General features: G+C 41.6%; 1 protein-coding gene across 1 annotated transcript in view; it reads left to right on the top strand.

Annotated features, from left to right (window-relative positions):
• IntS11 (integrator complex subunit 11) overlaps positions 1–20,914 on the top strand; it is a 379,978-nt gene that overhangs the window by 89,030 nt on the left and 270,034 nt on the right. Inside the window, exons 5-6 of the mRNA XM_080275659.1 lie at positions 1,592–1,690; positions 2,869–2,990. Of these exons, the coding sequence (XP_080131785.1) occupies positions 1,592–1,690; positions 2,869–2,990 (221 nt within the window). The remainder of the gene's footprint in view (positions 1–1,591; positions 1,691–2,868; positions 2,991–20,914) is intronic.

The raw sequence follows: 20,914 nt of genomic DNA on the forward strand, positions 1-20,914 counted from the left end.
TGTAGATTACTTTAGTAACTTTTGGGAGATCGATGTACTAAACTCCACAACATCATGTGCAGTAATTAAGAAACTTAAATCTCATTTTGCAAGGTATGGCATTCCGACAGTAGTGGTGAGTGACAATGGTACTCAATTTGCCAGTGAGGAATTTAGGCAGTTTGCATTGCAGTATGATTTTCAACATAAGACAAGTAGTCCTAAGTACCCTCAGTCCAATGGTATGGCTGAATCTGCTGTTAAAACTGCTAAAAGTTTAATATTGAAGGCAATGTCTAGTGGGAAAGATCCATACCTAGCCATCCTTGATTACCGTAATACACCAAGTCAAGATATGGACTTGAGCCCTGCCCAGAGAAACTTTGGCAGGAGGACAAGAACCCTGTTACCAATGTCAAACAATTTGCTGAAACCTCATGGTATTGATGTGGCACTAGAAAAGCAAAAGAAACGACTGAAGAATATTAAGAGTGTATGGTATTATGATAGAGGAGCGAAAGAATTGGAGCGATTAAGGGAAGGTGATGTTGTAAGAGTTAAGCCCACTAACTTAGGTGACAATGTGTGGAAGAAGGGAACTGTTATGAAAGAGGTTGATGTAAGATCTTATGATGTGATGACTGACTCAGGCATTTACAGACGTAATCGCCAACACTTAAGGAAGTCTAATGAGAGAGGTCAGCATGATGAAGCGAAAGAAACTAACCCAAGACATAAAGAGAGTGTTGTAACAAGTGGGAGTCCCACAGAGAGAAATGTAACAAGTGATAGTTATGTCACTGATAAAGGGAATGAGAGTCCTACCTTGGGAGAAAGGAGAATGAATGAGAGTCCCACCTTGGGAGAAAGGAGAGAGAATGGTATGCATGGCAGATATAGTCAAAGAGCCACAAGAAATATACTTCCAGTTAGATATAAGGATTATGTTCTAGATAAGACTTAATTAGTGTACCATACAGTAGTGTGAGTACCAGTATCACATTAAACTCTTATGTTACAATACAGAACTGAGTTGTGAAGGTATTTATTTATGTATTATTGAAGTGTGATGTTTATTTCATTATGTAAGTGGCAGCTGATTCTTTAGTTGTACAGTACTGTAGTGATTTGATTTCAACTCAGTCATGTTTCTGATGTCTTTGAATTGTTGCTTTTATAAAAGGGAAAGGATGTTACAATATCCATTGTTTATTGTAAGTCACAACATTCATCATTACACAAGTTTCCCCTGAAACGTTTTCTGTATGTTCGTCAACAAACTTTGTCACTGTAACCGACCGCTTGCGTTCTGAGGATTAAACCGCTAAAGCAACTAGCCCGTGTGTCCATCACTCCTAACTATGTTTTATGGCCTCCAAAAACATTATTCAAACAGAGGGGGAGGCCGAGGATGAGATGGAGGGATGGGGTGGAGAGATATATGAGAGAGGGGGGTGTGAGTTGGGAGCAGGGCAGTGAAATGGCGGGGGACAGGGCGACTTGGAGGCGATTTGTTTGTGGCCACTCCAAACGGGATTGAGGCGTCTGGCAATAGATAGATAGAATTATTAACTTACTGTTACTGTTAATAATGTTTTGTCCTCCCTGACAGGTTGACAAGAACCTGGAGATTAAAGCATACTATGCTGGTCATGTGTTGGGGGCAGCAATGTTCCATATTAGGGTGGGATCAGAATCGCTAGTCTACACTGTGAGTATTCCATTTATGATTTTGTAGCTCTCTTCTCTCTTTGTTTTAGTGCTCACTTCCTGTGTATGTGTTCATCTTCTAGTTTCATAGTTATCCAGCTCCCATATCACATTACTTTTTCCTAATCTCATGTGTTACTTAGTAAAAACTTGTCATTTATGACATATAGTTTCGCAGGATTCAGCCTACTCTTGCCAAGCAACAGCCCTCCTATGAGGCACAGTGAAGGGTGTAGGAAGCAAAGTGCATATGCATGGGAAATGATAGGAAGCAAATTGCACATATGTGGTTGCCATAATGGCACACATCACCACTTCCCCCACCCACTCCACCCCACTTTTGGGGATTTAATCATGCAAAAACAGTATTTTACCGTGTTGCTTGATTTTTGGTCGAGGTATACAGTGCTGCACAAAATATGTTTCATGCAAATTAGACCTACGGATAATGAAGATCCAGTGTATGTTGTTAGCTGTGTTGTTGTTGTTGTCTCAGATTCATCTGGACATGAATCTGATGGACTGCAGGTTGAAGTTACTCTTATCCTGCAGTCCACCATTCTCCACTTGTGGAATAGGGAAGGTTTGATGAGAAGCTGTTACAACCAGGGAGCTTAGTTGCCCTGTTATGGTCGGTGCCACCACATGAAGGCATCCATTTTCAGCATTGTTGAGTGTCATATAGTCTAAATACAAATAATCATGGCACTGACAAGAAACCTATACATTGTGGTGCTGTGCACATTACGTGGAGCTGAGCAGCTGTGGCATCCACCCGGAATATTTTCATGTACCATTCTGTGGGGAAGAACCCTGATCCGACCATAATGAAATACTGTCTGCTACAGTCAGATGCCAGTTCCCTGCATGATGTATGTACTGTACTGTACCTCTAGGATTGCCCCATAGATGCACTTGCTTACCTGTGGTCAACAAGTCTGCTCTTGCAGACTGACTGGGGTTAAGCAATAGCATAAACATCTTAATACTGTACTGCATAATGAATTAAATAGAGCGCTTGGTGTGGCTTACCATGTCAGATATTTCATAGTTGGGGGGGCGATGTACTCTGCTGTATTATGGATTAGTTGTATGTTTTGTGCAGAATATTATTGAAGGTGTGTCAGGCATCATAAACCTGTGTTGCACTTTGAGAGAGATTTTTGTACTGCCCCGCAGGGTGATTACAATATGACACCAGATCGGCATCTGGGAGCAGCATGGATTGACAAGTGTCGTCCAGACCTGCTCATCTCAGAGTCCACCTATGCCACCACCATCAGGGACTCCAAACGATGCAGGTAAAGTATTTTCAGCGATCTGTTTTAACAGAACAATAAAAGTCGGTTGTAGCAGAAAACAGGTTATAATAAAAAATTAACACAAGATTGTTGTAGAAATATGTTGTAACTTTTTTTTCTACAAAAAAAAAGAACCACAGGCTGAGAGCCAGCAAAAAAAAAAAAAAAAAATGAAAGTCGAACCTATCTGTTGATTTTGAAAAGCTTGGACACTCAATGATTTCTTGGTTATTGGCACTTGGTTATAGCAGTTTCCATTATCAGTTCAAGATGAAAATCTGCACTCCTGCCATTATCGTGCCTTTTGTATTTACCTATTTGTATTTACCTATTTGTAGTATACAGGAATTGAGCAATGCTCGTGTTGTCCTGTCTCCATATCCACATTTATCAAGTCTACCTTTACACACATGAATGTTTTTCTCATGCACCACCTCTTTGTCTAAGTCGTTCCAAATATTTAAGAATATACCTAATTGTGATATACACGGAATGTACTATGCTCGTGGGTTTCCGTCGCTGTTTCTCAATAAGTCGAATTTAACTTTAAACTCGTTTATGTTTTTAGACTGGACGATCTCTTTGTCCAGGCTATTCCATAAGTCTATACTTCTGTAAGGAAAGCTATATTTCTTGATATCCTTCAAACAGCTTGACTTTTTCAATTTCATTCCATGTCCTCTTGTTGCTCTCTTATCCCATACAAACAGATCTTCTTTGTCAATTTTATCTACTCCCACCATGGTCCTGAACACCGCAATCATGTCTCCCCTCTTTCTCCTTTCCTCTAACGAAGGCAAATCCAGTTTTTCCAGCCTCTCTCTGTATGACAGGTCTGTCAGACTGGGGACCATCTTGGTTGCTGTTCTTTGTATTCTCTCAATCTTGTTTATATCTTTCTTTTTGTGTGGGGACCACACTACCGCTGCATATTCTAACCTGGGGCGGATCATGGCCACTATCAATTTTTTCATCATTTCCTCATCCATATAATGAAATGCTACTCTTATGTTAGTCAAGAGCTTATAAGTCTCTCCAACTATCTTGTTAATGTGCTTTTCTGGTGACAAACTATCTTGGACCAGCACTCCCAAATCTTTCTCTTCTCTCCTTTTTGTGATTAATTCATTACCCAAAAAATAATTCAGTGATGGTCTCCTGGTACTTTTACCCATTTCCAATATTTTACATTTCTTTACATTAAATTTCATTTCCCACGTCCGGCTCCAATTGTGTATCCTATCCAAATCCTCCTGCAGTATTTTACAATCCTCCTCAACCTCTATCTTCCTCAAGATCTTTACATCATCAGACTCGCATAACTGTTCACTCCATCTACCATATCATTTACATAAATCAGGAACATTACTGGCGCCAACACTGAGCCTTGAGGGACTCCACTTGTTACTTCCCTCCATCCAGACATCTTTTCCTTTATTACTGTCCTCATTTGTCTGTCTCTCAAAAAGTCTCTCATCCATTCCAGAAGTTTCCCCTTTAGTCCTCCTATATATTCTAGTTTCCACATTAGTCTCTTATGAGGTACCTTGTCAAAGGCCTTCTCTAAGTCTAAGTACACACAATCCACCCAACCATCTCTCTCCTGTACCACATCAATCGCTCTTGAGTAAAAGCTCAACAAGTTTGAAACACATGACCTTCCACTTCTGAATCCAAACTGACATTCAGCCAAAATATTCATCTCTTCCAGATATTTTATCCATCTGTCTTTCAGGATTCTCTCACACAATTTTGCGACCATGCTGGTTAGAGACACTGGTCTATAATTCAGGGGTTCTTCCCTGTTTCCTCCCTTGTAAATTGGTACCACATTTGCCCTCTTCCATTCTTTTGGCACTTTCCCCTCTTCCAGTGAGCATACAATTAAGCTGTGAATTTTATCCGCCAGTTGTTCTCTGCATTCCTTCAGTACCCAATTAGAAATTCCATCAGGTCCTGGGGCTTTCCTTACATCTTGAGTTTCCAGTAATTTATACACGTCCTGCACCTCCACTTTTATATCTTTCATCACCGGAACATTTCTAATCACTCCCTCCCCTTCCACAAGCTCCTTTTCTTTAGTGAAAACTGACTGGAAACGTTTGTTCATTATTTCTGCTTGCATTGCATTGCCGCACCTATTTGTACAGTACTTACCTATTTGTAGTATAGAGGAATTGAGCTAAGCTCGCGTTGTCCTTGCTCCGTATCTACATTTATCCAGTCTAGTTTTAAACACATGAATGTTCTTTGCCTGCACCACCTCTTTGTCTAAGTCATTCCAAATACTTATGCGTCTGTTCAGGAAACTGAACCTTTTAAGATCATTAGGACATCTACTTTTCCTCAACTTGAAGTCATGACCTCTTGTTCTTCCATCATCCAACACAAAAAGATTCTCTCTATCCACCCTTTCCATTTCTCTTACATTTCTAAATATCGTGATCAAGTCACCTCTTTCTCTTCTCATGCAGTGTTGGTAACTTCAGTTTTTCCAGTCTCTCCTCGTAGGTCTATCTATCTATCTATAGCCCGACGCCCTAATTTTGTTTTTGGCCGCAGACAAAACGCCTCCAAGTCACTCTGTCACCCACCATTTGACTACCCTCCCCCCAACTCACCCCCCCCTTAAATATGGTATCATCCTCATTCCCATCCGTTGAACCTTCTCTAGTTTATCAATATGCTTCTTCAAATGAGGCAACCATACCACAGCCGCATACTCTAGTCTTGGTCTTATCATGGTCACTATCAACTCCCTCAGCATTTCTTGTCCATATAATTAAAAGCCGCTCTCATATTGGTCAGTAATCCATATGTTCCTCCAGTGATTTTGTTTATATGTTTTTCTGATGACAGGCCATCCTGAATAGTCACTCCCAAGTCTTTCTCATGTATTGTTTTACAGATTATCGCATTGCCCATTTTATATGTCCAGTGTGGTCTTTTTTTCACTCATTCCCATGTCTAATACATGACACTTCTTGGCATTAAAATCCATTTTCCAAGTCTGGCTCCATCTGTGGAGTTTGTCCAAGTCCTCCTGAAGTTTTTTACAACTGTCAGTACATTTAATGTGTTTCATGATTTTAGCATCATCGACAAACATACTTATGTAACTATTCAAACCCTCTGATATATCATTTACTTAAATCAGAAACATTATTGGGGCTAAGACAGAGCCCTGGGGTACTCCACTAGTCACGTTTCTCCACTGTGAAACCCTGTCTCTTATAACTGTTTTCATCTGCCTTCCTATCAAATAATCTTCCATCCACTTTAATAGTTTCCCATGCACCCCTCCAATGGTCTTCAACTTCCACAGCAGTCTCCTATAGGGCACCCTGTCAAATGCTTTCTTGAGATCAAGATAGACACAATCTGCCCATCCCTCTCTCTTTTGTATGACATCTATTACCTTACTGTAGAAACTTAATAGGTTAGTAACACATGACCTTCCTTCCTTAAAACCAAATTGTCTTGGTGTTATCACTTCATTTTCTTCTAAATAGTTTATCCATCTTTTTCTAACAATTTTCTCACAGATTTTACAAACAGTACTAGTAAGTGATATAGGTCTGTAATTATGTGGATCTTCCTTACAGGGCTCTTGCTAACTGCCGATGGTTGGGAGCCATTTGGCTCCTAAGGTTTCAGATTTACGAGCCAAATAAATGTTTAGTAACCAAACAGACTACGAGCTGAAATATTTTACGAGCAATATACCAGTACTGTATTAATTTTGTTTATTTGTTTCCTGTACACCAGGAAACCATTTACTATGCTGGGTGGTAACCATACAGTACTCGTCAGAAGTATTCAGCGTTGTCTGCCGGGCGCGCAATACTTATGGCCCAAAAAGAATCACCCATTTTTGGGGGTAAGAATTGAGCCACAAGTTTGAGCTCCGAGCACGACGTCACGGTAGCCTGAGGCCTTCCGACACGCTGGTTGGTTCCCGCCTCAGTCGCCCACGGGCTGCCTGAGAGAGAGGAACTCCGCCGAGTGTCCCTCTCAAATTGCGCCATTTTTTACCGAGTGTCCCGCAGTGTTTTGGCCTTTAAAACTTTGTTATGGCACCTACCCGTGAACTATCGAGTGAAATCATATCCCAGATCATTGCTCTAAAGGAGGCAGGCCACCAGACAAAGGAAATTAGTGAATTGGTTGGTGTGGCACGATCGACAGTGCGTCGTTGGTGTGCGCGGTTTCGGGAGGAAAACAGTGGTGAAGTTCCCACAAAGAAACCGAGGTCTGGTAGGCCTAGGAAAACTTCCCCAAGGTCTGTTAATGTTTTAAAACGTGCAGTGGAGTTTAATCCTCGTGTGAGTGCAAGGAAAATTAAGGAGAGCAACCCAGAAGTGTTTGGTGAGGTGTCAGTGAGAACAGTGTCTCGTAGGGTGCATGAGCTTGGTTACACAAGTCACAGGCCTGTGAAAAAGCCTCTTCTCTCTAGCAGCCAGAGAATTCGTAGGCTTGCCTTTGCTAATAAATATCTAAACTGGGGTGAGGAGCAATGGTTGTCAGTGTTGTGGTCTGATGAGGCAACGTTTAGTGTTACCTGTAACAGAGGAGCACGCAAAGGTAGTGACCCACTTGACCCACGGTATGTAGAAAGCACAGTTAAACATCCTGATTCACTCATGGTATGGGGTTGTTTCTCAGGGAAGGGTTTGGGGAAGCTTGTTGTACTTCCCAAGAACCTCAGAGTGAATTAGGATGTTTACCTGGAGCTTCTGTGTGATCATTTACCAGACTCCTTTGAGCTAACAGGTGCACGAGTGTTTCAGCAGGACGGTGCACCTGCTCACAAGGCCAAATCGGTCACCAATTGGCTTCGTGACTGCGAGGTATCATTTATGACAGACTGGCCAGGAAATAGCCCAGACCTCAACCCGATTGAAAACCTCTGGTACCTCGTAAAGAAGAGTCTCCAAGGGAAGGACGTTAGCTCTCTGCCTAAGCTGGAAGCCGCCATTCGTGACTCCTGGGACAAAATACCGCTCCAGCACCTCAGGAGCCTCGCCCTTTCACTTCCAAGACGTCTCAGGTCCGTGAAGAAACGTAAAGGCTACCCTACGAAGCACTAAAGGTAAATAAAATGCATTATTTATATGTTTTTTCAATGTTGAAAGGTTTGTTTCTCAGGAGGGACGCAGGGCGCTCCATACTTCTGACGAGCACTGTAGAACCAAATTTTGGCGCCTGGTGGTTTAGTGGGTAATAACGGTGCTCCAATCGGATTGAGCCGGTGAAGGTTTATATCCAAGGGATGGTTGTGGTTTATTGCTCATGTAATGCCACTAAGGCATGAGTGAGGCAGGTCACTCTCATCTTAAATGCCAGGACGAACTTGCCTAGCCCCGGCTCCTACGCTCCTCATGGGGCAACGTAGGATTAGATGATGGATGGATGGATGGATTTACACATTGTGATATTAGAATAATATGATGTTTTAAACATTCACAATGGCAACAAGGAAAGACTTCATAATCGATCACAACGTGCTTTTTTGTTCATTTAAGTGAGATTTACTTATTTTGTAGCTTACTGGGTTTTGAAGTGGATGTATTTTCTCCTCGCCAAAAGGCGACTTGCATGTAGAATATGTTCGCCGAAGGAGGAAAAATACTCGCATTTGTGAGCTGTGGCTCGCCAAACAAGAGCCCTGCCCTATCTCCTTCCTTGAAGATTGGCACAATACTTGCTCTTTTCCCATCTCTAGCTAACTGTCCATTTTCCAGCGAAGTCTTAACGATGACATAAACAGGCCACACTAACTGGTCAGCACATTCCTTCAGGATCCATCCAGCCACACCATCTGGTCCCAATGCTTTTCTTACATCCAAATCCCTCATCAGCTGCAACACCTCATTCACGTCAACTGTAATTTCTGCCATTCCCGTCACCCTGGGTTCTATTTCAGGTTCCTTAAATTCCTCTTCCAACACATAGACTGACTGCAGTTTGTTGCTCATTATTTCACACAATTCTTCTTCTCTTTCATAAGTTTCATCTCCATCCCTCGGTCGTATTATACTTTCATTTTGCCATTCATAAACCTATAATATAATTTTGGCTCTTTTTTTTTACATTTAGTTACAATATCTTTTTCATATTTCCTTTCTTCTTCTGTCTGCACCCTTACATATTCATTTCTTACCTGCTTGTATTCCTCCCAAGCCCTTTCACTATACCTTCTCACTTTATTCCATGCTCTTTTTCTTGTCTCATTTGCCACTCTACACATGTTGTTAAACCATTCTTTCTTCCTTTCCATAGCCGCAAAAAATTTTGGGACATATTTACTAACTTCTGTTTTATACACTTCTATCAGAAACTTATATATCTCATCAACATTTGTGATCTCATTCATTTTACTTCAGTCTACATTTTGGAAAAAGTTCCTCAGGCAAGGAAAGTCTGTGTGTGTGTGTGCGTGCACGCACACTAAGGAACATTCCACACATGTGAACTGGTTACTGCTGACATTGATGGTGCGAAGTCTGGGGTTTTTGATATCTTTGAGGGATTCAGAGATGAGACCCTGCTCAAGGAGTTAATCGCAGGTGGTGACCACTAATTCACCACTTCTTGGCCTGAGAACCCCCTACTTCAAGCCCATCTCAGGTTTCTGTATGGTATGTGTTTCTTCCTTATTGTTCCCTTTTCATTGCTTTCTATTAACCTAACAATGCCTGTTTGTATTTACAGTACTTGCCATAACAGTACAAGCTCTATCCATAAAGAAACAGAACTTTTAAAATAGCACACCAACTAGCAGCTGTATTGCGATCATGATGGGAGCATTGTGTGCTGGCGACTTTGAGCTTTAGTCTAACGCTAGCAACTTCACGCCACATCGCTTAGTCATCGAGGTACATGTACTTGAGTAAATGTGTTTAATGCACTTGGCGATTTCTTGCAAGTTAAACAATGAAGGATCTTGAAGAGCATCATGTTTGTTTGAAATTCTGCTTCAGATTGGGAAAAACTTTTACTTTCTGAAAAATGTCGTAATTGGTGATAAAACATGGGTGTACAGCTATGATGTCGAAACAGAGGGCAGTCATTGCACTGGGGTAGAACATTGTCACCACAACCAAGAAAGTACATCAGTCGCCCAAATGTGAAGGTGATGTTGATCATCTTTTTTTATTGGAAGGGCGACGTTCATCATGAGTGTTCCAAGTGGTCGGAGATCAGTAACAGTTTTACTTTGACATACTGAAGCATTTGAGGGAGGCAGTATGAAGGAAGAGGCCAGAGGCATGGACAAACAGAACTTTGATGCTACACAATGCACCAGCTCTTGTGTTGTTCCTAATCAGTGACCTTTTGTTGGAGCACGAGACAACTTTTGCCCCCCCCCCCCCAGCTGCCCTACTTTTCAGATTTTGCCCCTATAGATCCCCCCCCCCCCCTCATTGAAATCCACCTTGAAAGGTTGATTATTACAGACAGTAGAAGAGAGAAAAAATTCACCAAGTGCATTAAACACACACTCACTCAAGCATGTGTACCTCATTGAATAAGTAATGTAGTGTGTTATGGTTAGTATTAGCCTAAACCTCAAAGTTACCACTACACAGCACTCCCATCACAATCACAATACAGCTGCTAGTTGGTGCACTGTTTTAAAAACTTGATTTTGGACAGACCTTGTTTTCATTTTGTCTCATTTATAAAGGCTCCATCATGCTTGCATGCATTGGCCTTGGCCACCCAATGGTGGCTTACCATGCTGCTCGATCTTTGGCAGCCTCCCTGCTCAGTCTCTTATCCCTGAGGTCACACACTGTGACCTTGTTCAAGGCCTTTTTCGGTCTGCCTCTCACACCCCAACCCCCAACGTTCACACTTCTTACTTTCTGCACTCACTTGTCATACCCCATCCTCTCCACATCCCCAAACCATCTCAGTCTACATCTCGTCATCATAACACCAATACACTCTAGTCCCATCCCATCCTTCCACTTAATTCCTCCTTCGTAAACCTAGCCCCCCAGGATTCTCATTCAAGGACTCACTGCACATCCACCAAATCATTTTCATTCCTATACATTTTATCCCGGGAATATCCTTTTCTCTTACAGCCCAGGTCTCACTACCATGCAGCATTACATTCCTGGCACATGCCACATACAAAGATCCCATAGCACAGAGGGAGAACTCTCTAAATATCAGGAGAGGCAACAGCTCCCAGAACTTTTTCCAGCCACTCCTCACTCTAGCCATAAAGTTAGGTCCAGCCCCACCTCCAGCACATAACGTGTTTCCCAAGTAACAAAACTCTTCCACACACTCAAGAGACTTATCAGTAAGATCAGTTGTATCACACCTGACAAGCTCCACATGCTCTCCCTGACGCACTGCACACTTAAAATCAGCATTATCACACAGTCTACTTCTATTACCATAACATTTTTTTTGCACCCACTTATCACAAATGCTGCACAAGGTGGAATGACTTCCGACACCCTTGTGGCAAATTGCACATGGCCACTCTCCTTCTTTGACAGTACTCCCACCAACCCTAGATATCACCTTTTTTTTTTTTTTTTTTTTTTTTTTTTTTTTTTTTTTAATCCACATTTACTCTCAATCCCTTGTGCTCCATACCATCTCCCCACTTCTTAAATCTTTTCTGCCTCACTTTCATTCTTTGCAGTCAACACCAAATCATCAGCATAAAATATCTCCCACGGGAGTCCATTTCTGAAGTCACGTAAAAGGGCTTCAAACTCAGTGATAAAAAATAAGGTGCTCAAGACTGGCTCCTGAAGCACACCAGCATTCATGAAAAACTCATCTCTGAAATTGGAATAATTCCGACATTGTTATCTGTGGGCATTTTAGGGTACAGTTTATATCCAAGGGGTGGTTGGGGTTATTGCTCATGTAATGCCACTCAGGGATGAGTGAGGCTGGTCACTCTCATCTTAAATGTCAGGACCAAATTGCCTAGCCCCGGGTTTCTATGCTTCACATAGGGCAATGTAGAATTGGATGATGGATGTATGTTGTTCAGTAACAATGAATTACGGTGGAACCCCAGAATTCGTACACCTCTCTACTTGTACAACTCGGTTTTCATACAGCTTTTTCGTCCAAAAATTGCTTCAGTTTTCATACGGCGACCCGCTGTTCGCACTAAGAGACGCAGTGGCATAGGTGCCACGTGGTCGCCAGTCCCACTCTGTCCTCCGCCAGCTACTCATCAGTCATACAGACTCCATTAACCCCTTAAACGCGGATCGTCTCATTTGCGACGCTCGGCCAAAAGGACATAACGGCGGATCGTCGCGTTTGCGATTCTAGTAAATTTTGAATAACCGTGGGCAAGCAGGCTCCAGCTGGTATTGTCTATCAGTACCACCACCCTCTAGCTACAACTAGCATACTTTACCTTTGTACTACTGACCTCAGTTGTTGCCAAATATCGCGTTTTCCCCCCGTCCCCCCACCACCACGGCCCGGCCAGCCTGGCTGTGATACATGGCAGCGCTCTGAGCGCTCAGAACTGTAAATCTGCGCTCTCCTCTCACAAACAGTTTATGCTACTAGGAAAGGCTTGTTTCCCCAGTTGTAACACTAGCTTTTTTTCTCACGGTTTGCCCCTGTTTAGCGTCAGTTTACTGCAGGCTTTCAAAGTGAGATTATGGCGAGTTCTAGCTCTTCCCAGTCAGTGCAAAGGGCCGACAGGAACGAGAATAAAGTGGCGGGCGTAAGGCAGAATAAAAAGCGCGCCATGGTGATCTTTTGGGAAGTAATATGATTGAAAATAATGTAGTATATATGTTTTTAGCTGTGAAAATGGAAATGTTTGTTGAGTGACAGGAAGACCGCCACCACAGTGCATGTCGGCCGTACACTCCGTTGATTTTAGCCTTATTTTCAGTGCTTATTTTACAAATACGGATTCCAGACTACCTGTACGTTGTTGTATAAAGTGTACTGTGACAGATTGAGGCTGTGGTAGAGGGGAAACCAGGTTGCTGGAGGTGTGAAAGTGAAGACTTTGTTACCCAACTTTGCAAGTCTTCACAAGTCCTTTGGTAGTCCACGAAGGCTCAACACCTGTCTCAGGAGAAAGCTGAATGTAAGTACTATATGCCATAAAAATTTTAATGTTCTAGGGTTAATCTCTGATTTTTGGCAAATATTTTCCCACAGGTACTCAGACCCCGCTACAACCCCGCCACACGGAGGGGATCGGCCGTGCGTTTAAGGGGTTAAACTTTGTGATAAATTACTTATTTTCATAAGAAAATTGTACATAATCATTGGCCCTAAGAAGATCAGTGAGTCAGCTGGAGCTAAAAGAAAAGCAGTGAGAACAACAGTTGAGCTGAAAAAAGAACTCATTGCAAAGTGACTCCCCTTCCAAAAACTAACACCCCTCCTCCTCCTCTCCACATCCAGCCACTTAAGCCATCAGTTCTCCTCAGTACAGGTAGGATGCAGTAAAATTATCATTTATATCTTCTACAGGGTATACGGTATTTCTTTATTTTAAAGGTTTTATGCACGGATTAATGCAAAATACACATTGTTTCTTGTGGGAAAAAATGATTCGGTTTTCAATCAATTTTCAACTCGTACAACCTCCAGGAACTAATTGTGTATGAATTCCGGGGTTCTATTGTATATTGAATATGAGGGTGTATTATATCTATCTATCTATCTATCTATAGCCCGATGCCCTAATCCCGCAAAGGGTGGCTGCAGACAAAACGCCTCCAAGTGGCTCTGTTACCCACCATTTGACTACCCTCCCCCCAGCTCACTACCCTCTCCCTCGTATACCTCTCAACTCCATCCCTCCACCTCATCCTCGGTCTACCCCTCCCTCCACCTCACCTACATACACCCTCTTAGTCAGTCGTTCATTCTCCATTCTCTCCACATGTTCAGACCACCAAAGTGTATTACTCCTAATCTTCTCAACCACATCCATATCCACCCCACAACATTATTTCACTTCATTCGTCAACCTGTCCCTCCATGTCACTCCACATGCTCCTCTCAAGTAACTCATTTGCACTGCTCTCACTCATGACTTGTTCTCCTCTTGCAAGGTCCATGCCTCGCTTCCATACATCAGGGTAGGGATCTCAATAATATCATCAAGTGACTTCTTAACTTCCATACTCACCTCCCTGTTTCTCATCACTGCTTTCAGTGAACCAACAACCTTCCTTCCCTGCTGTACCCTTTTATGCACTTCATCCCTCAAAGTTCCATCTTTACTCATCACACTACCCAAGTACTTGAATGCACTCACATTCTCCATATCCTCACCATCCAACCTCACTGTACATTCTGTGACTTCATTCCTCTCAAACATCATAACTTTACTCTTGTTTACATTAACTTTCAGATTCCTCTTCCTACACACTGTCCCATATTCATTCACCAAACCTTGCAACTCCCATTCATCTTTACTCAACAGTACTATATCGTCAGCAAGCAGCAACACCGGAATCTTCCAAATCTCACCCTCATTCATTAGAGCCACCTCCACATCCACAACCCTACCTTTGCACCTCCTTTACAACCCCATCCATGTATATATTAAACAGCCATGGAGACATCACACAACCCTGTTTCAGTCCCACATTGAGATCAAAGACCTCACTCAGCTCACTATCCACTCACACCGTAGCCCTAGCTCCTTTGTACAGACTCTTCACAGCACTCAGCAGTTTCCCCTCCACTCCATATATTCTTAATACCTTCCACATACCTTGCCTATCTATTCTGTCATAAGCTTTCTCCAAGTCCATGAAGGCAGCATACACTTTCTTTCCCTCAAGGTACTTCTCTTCTAAACATCTTAGAACAAATATCTGATGTACACACCCTTTTCCCCTCCCAAATCCCCCTTGTTCTTCTCCATCTAGCTCCTCTGCCATATGCCTAACCCTATCAATGAGTATTCTACCATATATTTTTCCAGTCACACTAAGAAGGCAAACACCCCTATGGTTACCACATACTTCTCTCTCCCCTTTTCCTTTGTATAAAGGAACAATTATACCTGATTTCCAGTCCTCTGGAACCCCTCTTCCCAAGGCAATCTACACAACTTCCATATCCACTCCACAACAATCTCACCCCCATACCTCAGCATTTCACCACACACTCCATCAATTCCTGGGTCCTTTCCCATCTTGATCTTTTTCATTGCTTCTACTACATCCGCCCTACTGATCTCTTCCTCCCTCCACTCATCTCTTCTTCTTCCAGCCATTCCCCAACCACTTATACTCGCATTGCTCTCACTCTCTACATTCAACAAATCCTCAAAGTGCTCCTTCCATCTCCTCAGTTTCTCTCTCTTCTCCACCAACAATCTATTATTCCTATCTTTCACTCCCCTACTATTTCCCCTTTCACACTACCTTGCTTTCTTTACCACCTTCCAAAACAATTTCTTACTCTCCCTCCATTTCACTCTCAGATTCCTCCCAAATTCTTCATCCACTTTCTTCTTACTCTCCTTCACCAGTCTCTTCACCTTCCTTCTCCTGCTTACATATACCTCTCTCTTCTCTCTCTCATATTCTTCCCTACCTCTTCTCGCTAGCCATTCACTATATGCCTTCCTCTTTTGTTCCACAACTCGTTTCACCTCATCATTTTACCATGCTGTCCCTTGCACACCCCTGCATCTCCTCCTCACTCCACAAACCACCTCACTCGCTGCGCCTATATCTTCCGTGAATATCTTACATACGTCTTCCACCCCTTCCATCTACTCTAACTCATACCTTCCCAATCTTTCTTCCACTATGCTCTTATACTCTGCCATTTTTTCACTATCTTGCAGCTTCTCCACTCTTCTCACAGGAGCTGTTTCCTCCTGTCTTCCCCTTCGTCTCTTCAGCTATTTTCTTTGCAGCTTTACCTTGGCCATCACTAAGTAATGGTCCAAGACTCCATTCCCCCACCCTCTCCACACTCTTGCATCCAACACTTGTCTTCTCATTCGCTCATCCACACACACGTAGTCTATCATTGCCTTTCGTTCAACAAGTTCACCATCCATCCTCCTCATTACTCTCCATGTATACCTGTGGATCATCTTATGCCAAAAGTAGGTGTTAGCTATTGCCAACCCCTTACCAGCACATATGTCCACCAAAGCACTACCATTTCCATTTACTTCAGCTGGCACACCCCACTGTCCAATCACTCCATGCACTCGTACATTCCCAACTTTGCCATTCATGTCTCCAATCAAAAGCACTATCTCGCTCCTCTCAAATTTGTCCATACATGCTTCTACACTCGCCCAAAACTCATCTTTCACTTTCGCCACTCGGTCCTCTGTCGAGGCATAGTCACATACAGTCGCCCACGCTTGTATACCTACTTTCATCCTCACCCATACAGTCCTTGCACCCACTGTTCCATACTCTCTTATATTCTCCTTCCACTTGTTGCATATCATCAGACATACTCCCTCTCTTGCCCTCTCATTCACATTAACTCCCGCACATATACCTAAACCATATTCCCACTCTCTCACCCTTTCACCTTTCCATTTAGTTTCAGTCAATCCACATACATCCACTCTTGCATCCTCAAGCACCTGAACAATCTCTCTCTCTTTCACTTCATCATTCACTCCTCTCACATTCCATGTCCCCACCCTCAGAATGTCCTTTGTCCGTTCCTTAGTCGTCAACATATGGTCCGTCCTGGTCCGAGGCGCTATTTGCTTGTTTAGTGTATTATATAATATCCTTTATTATATAACTGATACCATAACAATACTGCATTATAATGAATTGGTAAGAGATGATGATGGCACATACAAGCACAAAGAGGCATTCTGTCCTTTCCTTACCTGAGTTCACTTCTGTTTTGGATGCTTTATGCAGCAGAGATTTTTCCAGCTTTTATCCACATGATGTTATTCATTGACATTCGATAAGTTCTGTATTGAATTTCTGTATTTGTTGTTCATATCCATTGTATTCCATTTTTATTGAACAGTATACCCCAAAAGCCTGCAGATGAAAGTGTTGGAATATATTATTCAGTGAGTGGTTCTGGAATATATATATATATATATATATATATATATATGTATATATATATTGTGGCGGGTGGGGTCGCTCACCATCCACTCACTCGATGTAGTGCTGCTTTCAGGTGTCTGCCCGTTCCTCTCCTCCATCCTTCTTTCCTCTTCTGTCTTTCTCTCCTTCATTCTTTCCTCATCCGTCTGCCTATGGATGACTTTATACTTCCTCTTCTGTCTTTCTTTCCTTCATTCTTTCCTTTTCCTTCTGCCTGTGGATGATTCTACACTGAGTGACAAGCCAAATGGTTTCTTGTACACCAGGAAACTATTTACTATGCTGGGTGGTAACCATATAACCAAATTTTGACGGTTGGTGGTTTAGTCGGTAATTACGGAGCTCCAGTCGGATTGAGCCAGTGCAGGTTTATATCCAAGGGGTGGTTGGGGTTTATTGCTCACGTTATGTCACTCAGGGACGTGTGAGGATGGTCACTGTCATCTTAAATGTCAGGACCAATATGCCTAGCTCCGGGCTCCTATGCTCCTGATAGGGCAACGTAAGATTGGATGATGAATGAATGAATGAATTACAGGTAACTCGCACGGAACACGATCTCACGGAACGCGCTCGCAATTATACACGGTAAGGGCTGGGATACATATAAGACAACGTAAGATTAAAAAACCAATATGAAAACTACAAATTAACGCAGGAGAGGCCTTTGAAAGATCAAATCCTCGAACGTCACCGCAGCGCGCGGTTTGTTTTGATTACGTGACGATCTAGGCGGGAAATTATTCGGTGAGTGAGACATTCCCGAGTACAGTAGCACAGTATTTGTAAGTTAAATATTTACAGTACTGTACTGTTCTGGTAAGTTTATGTGCAGCTTAAAGTACTATTAAATAACGTTAAAGCAAGAAATAAAGTCTTATAACCAGTTTACCTGATAGGCGTCAGAATATTGCCTTTTTTATTTGTTCGTTTTTTCCACAATACTGTACAGTATTTGTAAGTTAGATATTTACTGTTCTCGTATGTACTGTACTTGTAAGCACTTAAATAAAGTTAAATCATTAAACAAAGCCTTGTAACCAATTAACCCGAATTATATGATTACCCATGATCGGCGTCGGAATATTGCCTTTTTTGTTTGTTCGTTAAACTCTTACTGTACTGCTTTTCTACAGTACTGTATTTGTAAGTTAAATATTTACTGTTCTGGTATGTACTTGTAAGCAATTAAAGCATTAAATAAAGCCTTGTAACCAGTTAACCTGATTTATATGATTACCCATGATCGGCATCGGAATATTGCATTTTTTGTTTGTTCGTTAAAGACTTATAATAAGAGAAAAATACATTTTTGTCTTGGTATCTTTACCTATTTGCTCAGGTTTGCTGTAATGGTTTGGATCATTTGATGCAATGCAACTTGTAGAAAACTGTGAATAAACTTTCAGGAAGTGAACGAAAATCTGGGACATGAGACTGACCTTGACGTCTCATGTATCATCTGTCAGTTCACCACCTCCTATCGTGATGAGTGGATGTACGATTTTTTCGCTCGTGGCCATGCCTAACCACGCATAGGTACACCCATTATCTCGGCCCAGACAGAAAATACAATCTTTTTCCTCCCTCGCAAAACACAAACAACCACCCTGTTTACGAGACAGCAATATATATTGCGAAAATAACAAGGTAAAATGATAAAGATGAATGTAAAATGATAGAGAAAGATGAACATGTTATGACGGAAGAAGTACGTTTTCCCCGTCTGTAAACGTATTTATTTCTGCCTTGTATCTGTATTCATAATAATTAGACTTATTGTTAGTTCTGAAACTGCATTACGATTCTATTTTTAGCCATTCTCGTTGTGTGGGAGCTGGAAGTTGTGACACAACTTCCTTATTGCTAATCGGACTGACCCTCCACTTTATTCTTCCGTGGCAGAGTCTAGCCTTGGAAGACGTGCAGTTTTCTCATTTAGGACTGAAAATTCAACTCTTTCGCTCCGTTTTCCAAGCATGGGCACAACGATAACGTAAAAAATAACTCGAAACTACCATAAATATATATCAAAAAGGTGAAAATGTATTCATAACATTTTTTTTTTTTTTCAGCCATTCCTAACAGATTATGTACTGAAATCATTCGATATCACAGTACTGCATTTCTAAGTTAAATATGTACTGTTCTGGTATGTACTTGTAAGTTAAAGCACTGGTACCAGTTAACCTGATTTATATGATTACCTATGATCGGCGTCGGAATGTTTCCTTGTGTTTACGTACAGTATTTGTGTGTTGAAGTTTTGCTGTGGAGTACTGTATTTGTGAGTTATAACATTAAATAAACCTTCTAACCACTTAAAGTGCTTTCTAGTGATTACCAGTGACAGATAACAGCAAAACAACACATTTGGGGGGTCTAGGGAGCAAAATATGGAGTAGTTTAAATATACGCGATTTCGCACCTAACACGGCACGGTAGGAACGAAACCCACGAGTTCCGTGCGAGTTACCTGTATATACTTTATATCATCATCAACCATAACTAGTCCACTGCTGAACAAAGGCCTTCCCCAACCTTTTCCACGAATTCCTTGACTGAGCCAATCTTTGCCACGTTTTCCCTGCAAATTTCTCTATCTCATCGCCCATCTCCTGTCTGGCCTTTTTCCTCTACGCTTACATTCTCTTGGTGTCCAGTCAGTCAGCCTCTTGCTCCATTGGTTATCCTTTATTCTTGCTATATGGCCTGCACACCTCCATTTCTGTTCTTTTATAACTTCTATAATATCTTTGACTTTAGTCTGCTCTCTCACCCAAATTGATCTTTTCTTGTCTCTTAAAGATATTCCCAACATTGACCTTTCCATTGCTCTCTGAGAACGAATTAATTTATTTTCCATTGATTTTGTCAGTTTCCAGGTCTCAAACCATACGTCGTAGCTGGAATTATACTTTCGTTATATAATTTTCGTTTCATACAAACTGGCAAGCTACTTTTCATAATGTCTCTATGTTTACCGAAAGCTTTCCATCCAATTGTAATGCGTCTTTTCATTTTGCTATCATGATCTTTCGTTAATTTTAGTATTTGTCCCAAGTAGTTGTACTCCTCAACTTTTTCAAGAATTTCATTGCTTATTCTGATGACACTCTTTGGTGTTTGTGAATTAAACATTACTTTAGTTTTACTTCGGTTCATATATATATATATATATATATATATATATTCAACTTTATAAAAAAGGCGACTCAAAAGACCTTAGTAACTATCGACCCATTAGCTTGCTATCAGTCATTTACAAACTTTTCACTAAAGTCCTTACAAACAGAATAGCTACAAATTTGGAGGAAAACCAACCTCGTGAACAGGCAGGATTCCGATGCGGGTTTTCGACCACTGATCATCTGCACACAATGAATCAGGTAATTGAGAAAACTACAGAATATGATAAACTACTGTGCTTAGGTTTTGTTGATTACGAAAAGGCTTTCAACTCAGTGGAGCACATAGCAATTATAAATTCATTGCGAGAACAAGGAGTGAATGAGAACATTGTAAAACTGCTCGAAAACATATATAAAGAGGGAACTGCTACAGTTAAATTACATAAGGACTCAGAGAAAATTAAGATTGAGAAGGGTGTGCATCAGGGAGATACAATTTCACCAAAGTAATTTACAGCATGCCTAGAAAGTATTTTCAGAAAGCTAGACTGGGAAAACAAAGGAGTAAACATAGATGGAGAAAAGCTAAACCATTTAAGATTTGCAGATGACATTGTCCTAATCTCAGAAAAAGTAGAAACATTGCAAGAAATGTTAAATGACCTGAACAGAGAAAGTCTCAAAGTAGGGCTAAAGATGA

Source organism: Coenobita brevimanus, chromosome 62 (genome assembly GCF_032717465.1).
Source record: "Coenobita brevimanus isolate Jiangsu-jjx chromosome 62, ASM3271746v2, whole genome shotgun sequence".
Classification (NCBI taxonomy): domain Eukaryota; kingdom Metazoa; phylum Arthropoda; class Malacostraca; order Decapoda; family Coenobitidae; genus Coenobita; species Coenobita brevimanus.